General features: G+C 37.7%; 1 protein-coding gene across 3 annotated transcripts in view; it reads right to left on the bottom strand.

The window, feature by feature from the left end:
* COPG2 (COPI coat complex subunit gamma 2) overlaps nt 1-12,947 on the bottom strand; it is a 200,016-nt gene that overhangs the window by 144,829 nt on the left and 42,240 nt on the right. For all 3 annotated transcript variants that reach the window (XM_019959091.2, XM_019959092.2, XM_070788173.1), the window contains 3 exons: nt 11,924-12,016; nt 10,860-10,946; nt 9,413-9,570 (listed from right to left, as the gene is read on the bottom strand). In XM_019959091.2, the coding sequence (XP_019814650.1) occupies nt 9,413-9,570; nt 10,860-10,946; nt 11,924-12,016 (338 nt within the window). The remainder of the gene's footprint in view (nt 1-9,412; nt 9,571-10,859; nt 10,947-11,923; nt 12,017-12,947) is intronic.

Below are 12,947 nucleotides of genomic sequence, written 5' to 3' on the forward strand. Positions count from 1 at the left end.
TCTACTCACAGGTAAATGTCCAAAAGAACCAAAAACACGTCCACATAAAAAAATTATGAATAACTGCTAATAGTGGTATTATTCATAAAAGTCAAACAGTGGAAACAACCCAAATGTCCATCAACAGATGAATGAAAATAAAATATGATAGAGCCACCCAGTGGAATACTAGTGAGCCATAAAAAGAATGAAGTACTGATACCTCTATAACATAGATGAACCCTGAAAACATTATTGTGTGTTCAGTCACTCAGTGGTATCCAACTCTTTACAACCCCATGGACTGTATAGCCTTCCAGGCTCCTCTGTCCATGGGATTTTCCAGGCAAGAAAGAATACTGGAGTGGGCTGCCATTTCCTCCAGGGATCTTCTGGGCCCAGGGATCGAACCCACATCTCCCAAATCACCTGAATTGCAAGCGTATTCTTTACTGCTGAGCCAAAGAAACCAACAACTAAAGACCACATACTGTTTGATTGCATTTATATGAAATGTCCAGAACAGGCAAATCCATAGAGATGGGAAGCAGATTAATGTTTTCCAGGGCTTGAGGGGAGGGCAATATAGGGAATGGGTCTGTTAATGGGTTGTGGGTTTCTTTTTAAGGTGGTAAATAAAAGTGTTCTGGAGTTAGTGGTAGTGGTTATACAACTTTGTGAACATACTATAAAGACCACTGAATTATACACTTTAAAAAGGTGAATTTTATGACATGTGAGTTATATGTCAATAAAAAAAATATATAGATTAGTAAAATTATATTAGGAAAATTTTAAAAATTTGACAGTATCAAGCCTCCGGAAATCTCACACTGCTGGCTAGAATGTAAATCGGTACAATCACTTTGAAAAAAGCCCAACTTACCTAGTAAAGAGATGTATACCCAATGATCTAGCAATTCTATTCCTAGATGTATACCCTATAGAAATGCATACTTACATACAAAGAGAGAAAACTATGGTAATGAAACCACAGTGTGGTATTAGGTACAGAGATGCTGTTTATAGCCATTTCATTATTAATAAGTGCTCAAAACAGAAAACATTCCAAATGCCAATTAATAGAAGAATGAATATAAATAAATTGGGAAGTATTCAATCAAGGAAATATAAAATATAATTAAAATGAACAGCACTATTAAGACACTGCTCCACTGCTGCCCTGCATGCAATCCAGCTGAGAGAAACCTGAAGTAAAACTATGGGTCAAATTATCTTTACATAAAATTTAGAACCTTTTCTTTATTCTTGATGCTAAAAAAAATTCAGTTAGAATGTACTTGCCTGTGTTTATCTTTGTCTGTCATTCTACCAACATTTGGTGCTTTTTTTGATTTTGTTTTTTAACTCTAAAGACTACTTCTTTGTACAGGCCTGAGAAATTATCACCCATTTTTAAAAGTTAACTTTGTATTTTATTATAACAAAAATACAGAAAAATACATGAAGTAACTATTGTGGACTGAATGCTTGCGTTCCCCTATCCCTCCCACCAAATTCATATATTGAAGCCCTAACATACAGTGTGACCTATCTGGAGAAGGGGCCTCCAAGAAATAATTAAGGTTAAATTAGGTCGTAAGTGTGGGGTCCTGATCTGGCAGGATTAAAATCTTTAAAGAGACAACAGAGAGCGCTTCAGCTCCCACTCCTGCTCTCTCGCTCGCTGGCTCTCCCCCTCCACAGGCACCAAAGGAAGATCATGTGAGTACACACTGAGAAGGTAGTCAGCCCAACCCAAGTGAAAGCTCCCACTGGACATCAACCCTACTGGTACTGGTATTCTGATCTTTGATTTCCTAGCCCCCAGGGCTGTGAGAAAATAACTTTCTGCTGTGTTAGTCTCCTAGTCTGTGGTATTTTGTTTGGCAGCCCTAGAAAACCAACACAGTGCCCACCTTGAAGATGCCCCAGTGAATGTTTCCTGAGGTTCGATCCCTTGTGTTGTCCCCACTCACACTGAATAGAGCTGACCTTTTTTATCCAACAAAATGCTGCAGAAATGTTGGGATGTGTTTTCAAAGACAAGGTCGTAAAAATGATTGTGACTTCCACTTGGCACTCTCTTGTATCACCTGCTCTGAGGGAAGCAATCCTTAATATTATGAGGACATTCAAGCAGCAATATGGAGATGTCTACCCAACAAGGAACTGAGGTGTTCTGCCAACAGTCTGCTTGAAGGTACCAGTCATGTGTGTGAGATACCTGAAAGCAGATTTTCCAGCTTCTGTCAAGCCTTCAAATGATTGCAACTCTGGCCAATATCTTAAATGCATCCTCACAAAAGACCTCAAGCAGAAACCACTCAGCTAAAATACTCCCAAATCCCTGGCCTACAGAAATTGTGTGGGGAAAATAATTGTTTCTTATCCTTTTAATTTGATTAAGTTTTACAGTACTCTGTTACACCTGACACATAATTAAATCATAGGTAAATTATTAAAAAACTGTATCTGCAGGTCATAAATGAATTAGAACAAATCTATTAATTTGTTACAATATTTCAAACACTTCAGAAGCCACCTACTTGCCACCTTCCAAGCAGTACTATGCTGATGCCCTAAAGATAAACACTATCTTACCTTGTAATACCATAGATTAGTTGTGCCAGCTAAATCTGAAATTCACTTATATAGAACTCTACAGAATGTATTTGTTTGTATGTGACTTCTTTGAGATTTATCCATGTGGTCACATTTATCAATGGTTGTTGCTGTTGTTCAGTCACTCAGTCATGTCTGACTCTTTGCAACCCCATGGACTGCAGCATGGTAGGCTTCCCTGACTTTCACTATCTCCCAGAGTTTGCTCAAACTCATGTCCACTGAATAACCATGACAATTTTTTCATCTCTATTACTGTACATATACTATTGACTATATGTTGTTTATTGTTCAGTCACTCAGTGATGTCCAACTCTTTGCGACCCCACGGACTGCAGCACACCAGGCTTCCCTGAGCTTTGCCATCTCCTGGAGCCTGCTCAAATTCATGTCCACCAGTTGGTGATGCCATCCAACCATCTCGTCTTCTGTAGTCCCCTTCTCCTCCTGCCTTCGACTTTCCCAGCATCAGGGTTTTTTCCCCAGTGAGCCAGCTCTTCACATCACGTGGCCAAAGTACTGGAGCTTCATCATCAGTCCTTCAAATGAATATTCAGGGTTGATTTCCTTTAGGATTGACTGGTTTGATCTTGCAGTCCAATGGACTCTCAAGAGTCTTCTCCAACACCACAGTTCAAAGCTTCAATTCTTTGGTGCTCAGCCTTTTTTATGGTCCAGCTTTCACATCCGTACATGACTACTGGAAAGACCATAGTTTTGACTAGATGGACCTTCGTTGGCAAAGTAATGTCTCTGCTTTTTAATATGCTGTCTAGGTTGGTCATAGCTTTTCTTCCAAGAAACAAGTGTCTTAATTTCATGGCGGCAATCACCATCTATAGTGATTTTGGAGCCCAAGAAAATAAAGTCTCTCACTGTTTTCATTGTTTCCTCATCTATTTGTCATGAAGTGATAGAATCAGATGTCATGATCTTAGTTTTTTGAATGCTGAGTTTTAAGCCAGCTTCTTCATTCTCCTCTTTCTCCTTCATCAAGAGGCTCTTTAGTTCCTCTTCACTTTCTGCCATAAGGGTGATGTCATCTGCATATCTGAAGTTATTGATATTTTTCCTGACAATCTTGATTCCAGCTTGAGAATTATCCAGCCCAGGATTTTGCATGATGTACTCTGCATATATGTTAAATAAGCAGGGTGACAATATACAGCTTTGATGTACTCCTTTCCCAATCTGGAACCAGTCCAGTTCTAACTGTTCCTTCTTGACCTACATACAGGTTTCTCAGGAGGCAGGTAAGCTTGTATTCCCATCTCTTTAATAATTTTCCACACTGTGTTGTGACCCACACAATCAAAGACTTTAATATAGTCAGTGAAGCAGAACTAGATGTTTTCTAGATTTCCCCAGCTCTCTCTATGATCCAACCAATGCTGACAACTTGATCTCTGGTTCCTCTGCCTTTTCTAAATCCAGCTTGTATATCTGGAGGTTCTCAGTTCATGTACTGCTGAAGTCTAGCTTGGAGAATTTTGAGCATGAACTTGCTAGAATGTGAAGTGAGAGCAATTGTGCAGTAGTTTGAACGTTCTTTGGCATTGCCCTTCTTTGGGATTGGAATGAAAATTGATCTTTTCCAGTCCTGTGGAGACTCCTGAGGTTTCCAAATTTGCTAACATATTGAGTGCAGCACATTAATAGCATCATCTTTTAGGATTTGAAATAGCTCAACTGGAATTCCATCACCTCCACTAGCTTTGTTTGTAGTGATGCTTCCTAAGGCCTACTTGACTTCGCACTCCAGGAAGTCTGTTTCTAGGTGAGTGATCACACCATCGTGGTTATCTGGGCCATAAAGATTATTTTGTATAGTTATTTTGTGTATTTTTGCCATCTTTTCTTAATATCTTCTGCTTCTGTTAGGTTAATATAATTTCTGTCCTTTACTGTGCCCATCTTTGCATGAAATGTTCCCTTGGTACCTCTAATTTTCTTGAAGAGATCTCTAGTCTTTTCTGTTCTATTGTTTTCCTCTATTTCTCTGCATTGTTCACTTTGGAAGGCTTTCTTATCTCTCCATGCTATTCTCTGAAACTCTGCATTCAGCTGGGTATCACTTTCCTTTTCTCCTTTGCCTTTTGCTTCTCTTCCTTTCTTAGATATTTGCAAGGACCTCTCAGACAACCATTTTGCTTTTTTGCATTTCTTTTTCTTGGGGATGATTTTATAAATATACCAAATTTTATTTTTTGATTAAAGCATTAATGGATGTTTGACTTGCTTTCATTTGGGGGCTATTATGAAAAAGCACATTTGGGATGTCCTTTGATACAAAAATGCATGCATTTCTGTTTGGTATTTAAAAGAAGTCAATTGAAATTCTGATCAAGGATTCAGTGAATCAGTGGATCAAAGAAGATGTGGTATCTTTACAGTATTGAATATTCTAAGAACTTGATATATCCCTCTACTTATTCAAGTCATACTTGTTAAATAACATTTTATATCTTGTGTAGAAATACACAAAGTTTTTGGTAGATTTATTCCTAAGGATCTGATTTTTACTAAAATGATACCTACCATCTTTTCAAAATTGTTTCATATTGACTAGCTGCTGGTATGTAGAAACAAAACTGATTCTGGATATTAGCCTATCCAGTAATTCTGGTAAACTCATATCAATTCTAACAGATAATATATAGATTATTTCACATTTTCTATATACACAATCATGTTGTAAACAAAGATAGTTTCATGTCCCCTTTCAAATCTTTATATATTTTTCTTAACTTATTGTACCAAGTAGGACTTTCCAATAAAATGTTACTTAAAAAACAGGATAAGCAGGCATCCTAGTCTCATCCATAATCTTAAGGGGAAAGTCTTTCATATTTCACCAATAAATATTAGTGTATTGGAGATTTTGGGGGGGGTATGTTTATCATAATAATAATGTTCCTATTATTTGCTTTGAAAAGAGATTTTTTTTTTTTTTTTTTGGCCACACCTTGCGCTGTGCTTAGTCACACAGTCCTATCCGCCTTTTTGCAACCCTATGGACTGCTGCCAGCCAGGCTCCCCTGTCCATAGAATTCTCCAGGCAAGAATACTGGAGTGGGTTGCCATGCCCTCCCCCAGGGGATCTTCCCAACCCAGGGACAGAACGCGCATCTCCTGCATTGCAGGAAGCTTCTTTACAGTCTGAGCCATCAGGGAAGCCCTCAAGACCTCAGTTCCTCCTCCACAGGATCTCAGTTCCCTGATCAGGTATTGAACCCATGCCTCAGCAGTGAAAGTGCCAAGTCTTAACCATGGAACTGTCAGGGAATTCTTGAAAAGAGAGATTTAATTACAAATTGCCATTGAATTTTATCAATTGCTTTTTTAGCATCTGTTAAGATGTTAAGATTTTTACCCTTTATTCTTTAGATGAGGAATATTATGTCAACTATTGACTGTTAGATCAATCTTGCACTTCTAAAAGAAATGCATACTGGCAAATACTTGTTCATTATTTCTTCAAGCATCTGTTTTGCTCCATTCTCTCACATCTCCCTCTAGAATTCCAATTATGTATCAAGTGGTAGGCCACCTGATACTATTCTATTGTTCTCTGAAGCTCTGTTTATTTTTCTTTAATCTGTTTTCTTTCTAGTCTCCAAATTACTTTTTATAGCAATATCTTCCAGTTCACTAACTCTAATACTTTCACTCTTCTCAGTGATCTCTAGCTTTGTGTTAGGCCACCCCGCAAATTATCCCTTTCAGTTACTGTACTTGTAGCGGGCAGAATGGTTTCCCAAAGATGTCCATGCTTTCCTCCATGGAATCTGTGAATATATTACCTTACACAACACAGACCAACCCCTGGCTGACAGCCAGCAAGGAAAGAGAGACCTATAATCTATAACTGCAAAGAAATGAATCTGGCCAACAACCTTAATGAGATTGAAAGTGGATTGTTCAGTAAGCAACAGCACCCTGCCAACATTTTAACTTTAACCCATGAGACTGATGTCTAACCTACAGAACTGTGAAATTATGGATGTTGTGATTATCTGTTATGGCAGCAATAAAACACTAATACAGATTTTGGTATCTGGAAGTGAGGTGCTACAACAACAAATACCTAAAATTGTGGGACTGTTTCTGGAACCAGATAATGGGTAGAGGCTACAAGAATTCTAGTGAACATAATGAAGAAAATCTAAATCCCTTGAACAAACTATTAACAGAAATGTGGTCTTGAAGAAGAGCCAGTGAAGGTTCATAAACTGCTTGTAGAAAGCTGGTCCTGGAGGATCAGAGGAAACTTGTTATTATAAACTAGAGTAAGATGGATCCCTGTTATGTACTTACAGAGAGCTTAGTGAAATTGTGTCCTGCAAGTTCTGTGGAAAGCAGAATTTATAAACAAACTTGGATACTGACTTGAGGAAATTTCCAAGGAAACTGGTGAAGGTATGACCTGGTTTCCTCTTGCTGCTTACAGTAAAATGTGAGATGACCAATTTAACCAGTGAACAGCAGCCTTGACTTGTACCCATGACCTGTAGACTGCCTATGGACTTCCTTTTCTACAATCTATCCTACTGGTTTTTGGACTTGCTTAGCAAGGTCTAAAACTGTTTATGCTGTTTATTCCATGTTAAAAAAAAAAGTGTTTAAAAAAAAAAAAAGGAAAAAAAAACAGAAACCTCTTCATATTTTTAACTCCTATCAGTTCTGCTTCTCTGGTTGAACTCTGATATAGAACTTTTAAGTTCTTAAACATTTTTTTTAGCTTTTTTATTTTCCATGTCCTCTATTCATTCACTGTAATTATTTTGCACTAAAGTCTTTAATAACAAATTTACAATCGACGCTTTAATTTTTTATCTGCTAATTGTAATATCTGGGCCACATCAGGCCCAATTTCTATTGATTGCTTTTTCTCAGCTACTCACATTTTCCAAAATCCTTGCACTTCTAGCAATTTTATTTATTTACTTTCAAATTTATTACTATATACAGACAATTGTGAATGATAAAATGCAAAGACTTTTAATCTAAGATGTTTCTGGAGCAGGCAGTTAACTTGGCTGGGAGAAAACCCTAAACATCATCTCCTCCACAGTGTGTTGCAACTGAATTCTCCATTCAGTTCTTTCAGCTGACAGCTACTGCTTTATGCCAGGTTTACTAGTCTTCTCCTGTACATGCATAATCAGAGGAACTGTACATAGTTCTCCTGTATTTCTCCTATACACAATGATTTGTACAGAGTTGAAAATTTATTTTGAGACTCACTGTATCTATGGCCCTCTTTTCCCCAGGATTTCCACCGTAAATTTCCATCATTCTTCTAATTTCAAACTGTTCTGACCCCACTGTCTACTTAGTAAATAAATACTATGGCTTTCTGGGTTCCCACATATAAAAATTGTGGCATGCCCTCAGAGACCAGCCAGATATATGCAAATTTTACCCTGTATAGTTTCTGTCTTTCAGGCATTCATTTCCCTTCAGTTTTTACCTGCTTTTCACCACTCACCAGTACTTTCAAATAGTGTGGGGTTTTTTGTTTCAGGGAAGCATGCTGCTGCTCCTGTTTAGTCACTAAGTTGAGTCTGTCTCTTTAGTTACAGCCACCAGGCTCCTCCATCCATATTTCCAGGCAAGAATACTGGAGTGGGTTGCCATTTCCTTCTCCATGGGATCTTCCCAATCCAGGGATCAAACCTGCATCTCCTGGTTGACATGCAGGTTCTTTACCATTAAGCCACCTAATGATATAATCATTATTTGCATGAGGGCTAATATAACCAAGCTACTCTACCATTACTGAGAGCAGGAAGCTCAACAGAATATTTTTTCTAACATTCCATTTTATGTTCTCTGTTGACATTTACATCTCCTAGTTTTTTTAGTGATTACTCAAGAGATTACAATACTGATCCTTATATTATCACTATCTACCATCAGATAATATAACACTACTTCATGAACAATATGAGAACCCTGAAGTAAAGTGAAGTGAAGTGGCTCAGTGGTGTCCGAGTCTTTGAGATCCCATGGACAGTAGCCTACCAGGCTCCAACGTCCATGGGATTTTCCAGGCAAGAATACTAGAGTGGGCTGCCATTTCCTTCTCCAGGGGATCTTCCCAACCCAGGGATCGAACCAGGGTCTCCTGCATTGCAGACAGACGCTTTACCATCTGAGCCACCAGGGAAGTCCAATGTGTAATTCTACTAGTCTCCCTCATGTGCTTTAAATGAATAAATTATTTAAATAAATCATTAAATGCAATACTTCAACATTCTCTTTTATAAAAATAAAAAAGAAAAGATTCTTAAGGTCACGTCTAGCTTTCACATTTAATTATTATATAACCTACGGTAAGTATTTTTTTGTTCAATATCAGTTTGTTATTTATTGTATTATTAGTGGTCATACCCTATTAAGTGCATATACTGGAGCACGTGTGTGCTCAGCAACATCCAACTCTTTGTAACCCCATGGACTATCGCCCACCAGGCTCCTCTGCCCATGGGGCTTTTCAGGCAAGACTACTAGAATGAGTTGCCATATCCTCCTCCGGGAGATCTTCCTGACTCAAGGATTGAACCTGCATTGCAGGCAGATTATTTACCACTTAGCCAATAGGGAAGCCCATATCAGAGCATACATTAAGGTAAAAATAAAAGCTGTGTTACTAGGAATTCCATGATTTTTTTTCTTAATTTGGAAAACACCAAATCCCTCTGAAAAGTCAGTACTGCCCAAAAAATATTCATAAAGGAAATAAACTCTGAGGCATGTTAACCAGCAAATGGAAAATTACTTAGGTTTAGATGAAAACACTTACCCCTCTTCATTTTCTTTTAGTAAGCGACTGGCAATTCGGATCAACATGCAGTAAGCAAACTGTGATTTGAGACCAGATTTAGTAAATTTATTCAACATCTTAGAAACAGCAAGGCGATCATTCTTTTTAAGGTGATACAAAACTCCCAATGCATGGTACTAAAGAACAAGAAAAAGAATGTAAGACAGAAAGAAGGCTGAATAGGAAGAGGATAAAACTGACATAAAAATGCAATCATACAGAGCCAGGTTTTTAATAAAAATATACCCAACTCTAACGTATACAAAGGGAATTATCTTTTCCATGCTGAATCAAACAAAGGCATGATTGAAAGGATGAGTTTTTAATTTACCCTGTTAATTCAGATTAGGTAAGTATTAAGGGGATGACATACAATCTGAAGACGGCTCTAGCAGATTCAGCGTTGCCCCATCCATCCTTAGGACAAAGGCTCTCAGGTCCAAGGCTTTAACCAGTGTTACAGGTCTTGCTTAGTGGCTTTAAATCATCTGTGGTTATGTTAGTGGTTAATAGATTCATCTCCTAAAGTAGGTTTAAGGCATGTAATTATCATGGCACTTTGTGTAAAAACACAATGATCAGAGTTAGGAGGGTGAGAATGTTTCCCAAGGGAAAAATTACTACTTTATTTCCTCATAACTGAATATGCTAACATGAGAAGTAAATGCTGAAATGGAATAAATAAGTACTCTCTCAAACACATATGGGGTATTTTATACAAAAATTGCCAGTTAAGAATTTAATCTTGTTCCTTTTAATTAAGAATAGCCTAGTGAATATCAAAAGTAGATCCTTCCAACAAAACAGTTTTATGTCTAATATAATCATGGGTTTTGGGTTTTGGGTCATGGGTTTTGGGCTTCCCGGGTGGCTCAGTGGTAAAGAATCCACCTGCCAATGCAGGAGACGCAGGAGACATGGGTTCGATCCCTGGGTCAGGAAGATTCCCTGGAGGAAGGCATGGCAACATGCTTCAGTATTCTTTCCTGGAAAATCCCATGGACAGAGGAGCCTGGTAGGCTACAGTCCATAGGGTCACAAAGAGTATGACTTGACTAAGCGACTGAGCACGCAACTCAAACAGTATAATCAAGGCCTGAAAAGCTTGGAATTGAACATCCACCTTCACAAATTAATTTTCAAACAAAGGACTAAAATGAATTATGACCTTTGGAATAAGCATCTCAAATATCACTGAATATAAGAATCTTTCTCAAACATTCTGACAGCTACTAAATACTACCAGGGTAAATCATAATTAGGGGATACTTACTTGAGAATATGCACAAACAAGCTACTTAATATTAAATTCTTAATATTAGTCTTTAGCTAATACTCATCTGAAGAATCAATAAACTGCCCCTAAAACGTAGGGTTACAGAAAGCTGATCTAGAGATATAAGCTAAGGTGATTCAGTGACAGTACCTGGACCATAATATTATCACTTGAAGCAGCTTCTTGGGCTTCATTGACCCAGCGCTTAACCACATCATAGCTTATCTTCATCATGTGCTAAATACAGAAAAAATTGAGAACAGATCATGCACAGTCACTAAAAGTTTAGAAACGTTGAGTTAGTTTTCTTGGAAAATCACTAACAGACATTTCCAGGAAAAAAAAAAGAAACAACTTTACAGTGTTACACGTCTATTTCAGTCTCTGAGACAACGAGTAAACCTGACACACTTGTGCAAGACCCTGTGCAAAGGCGGCGTGTGTCTGTGGGCTGGGAGAGGCGCATAAAGGGAAGTGATGAGAGGGAAAGGACGGGAAGGGAATGGATAATTAATAAGATGGTACTTAAATAATGTCAACATCAGAGGTTTTACTTCCAGGAAACTCACCTGGAAGAAAAAACAGAGTGCTGTAAAAAAGTAGAGTACCTGCTGTAAAACTTGACCAATTATACTCCAGAACCAGCAACTCTCGTGATTCAGATGATCTAATCCATTCACACATTAGTACCCAATTTTAATCAAATACAATGTGATAGGCTGTCATGAATAAATTTTGTTTTGGTGAAAAAGAGAAAGAAAAGACATTACTAAAACAAAGAGCACTTCCTGGGAGAAAATTTAGTAGCAGGACAGTCGACTTTGGACTGAAGGACACTTGCAGACACAAGGCACCAACAAAAACAGAGGACGAAGAAACAAGAGGCACAAGGGCAGGTCATAAAGGAAGAGTCAAAGGAAGAGACTGACTCTCAGTTTCTTTCCTGACCTTCATCCCACCCTCATCCCCCATCTGTATTATATGTACAACATACCTTTCTGATGACCAAAACCTTTCAAACACATGAAAATTTCATGCTTTTAACTGCCCATTTTAATTGTTCAATGTTCCTTTGTCAGATAAGGCATTCGTATAAAGTAACAGAAATGTATACATATTTTTTAATGTTTCATTTGTGAGAGAATCATAGTGATATTTTGTTTTTGCAACTAGAAACTGTACCATGCATGAGAATCAGCTACTTGTCCACTTACTAAGGAAGATACCAATGCTGAACTCGATACACTGGAGACTTTATCCACAATGGCCTGCTTCATGTATCTCTCAATGGCCTGCAACATTGTTCCCTAAGAACATTCATAAAGAAAAAGGCTGAAGTAAGACATTTTCATGCAAAATTACCTCTTCAAAATAATCTACAAACACAAGTCACACATCTGTTTCTGCACAAATATTCAGAATGTATTAAAAGGCTTATCATATAATTATCAGATCCCAGAGGACAGGACCCAAACAACCAAGTGGCAGCTTCAAGAAGGAACATTTTAGAGTATACATAAGAAAAGGAATAACTGCTCCACAATGAAATAAATGGTCTCAAAGTGGAGAATCCCAGTTTGGAAATATACAAGTAAAGGCTGAACCTACCAGAGGTATTATAAAAGGAATTCCTAAATGGGGATGCTTTTGAAGTCATTTAGATACCTCTGTGTATAGCACATATATTGGCTGGTCAAAAAGGTCATTTGAGCTTTTGCACATCTTACAGAAAAACCCAAACAAACTTTTTGGCCAACCTAATATTTTTCATATGGATCTCAGAAAGTTCTATAAATGAATTGTAAACTCTGATTATTTCAAATACATAAGAAATTACACGTAGAATATGCTAATTATATTGAGTCCTCAACATGAAATCCTCTGAAAACAAAGTTCTTTTTAACTTACCTGGAAGAAAGTTTAGCCCCAGCAAGGTGGTGTTAAATAAGGATGGTACACACACCAAGCTCAATTACTTAGATGAAGAGAAGCTTATTGCTAGCCCTGGCATGGTCAAGTCTTATGCTATCGATTTAATGGTAAAAACAAAAGCAACCACAACAAAGTAACGCACTGAAAAACATTAAACTATTTCTATTACTCCTTCTAGGATCCAGATTTACCATTTAATCCTGCTCAACCTTTGAAAATTGAATGCAAATGTATACATAAAATATACCCGATCATGAATATAGCCAAGATCTTATTCAATTTGCTTGGCAATGCCCAGTCTGCCCT

Source organism: Bos indicus, chromosome 4 (assembly GCF_029378745.1).
Source record: "Bos indicus isolate NIAB-ARS_2022 breed Sahiwal x Tharparkar chromosome 4, NIAB-ARS_B.indTharparkar_mat_pri_1.0, whole genome shotgun sequence".
NCBI classification, from domain to species: Eukaryota; Metazoa; Chordata; class Mammalia; order Artiodactyla; family Bovidae; genus Bos; species Bos indicus.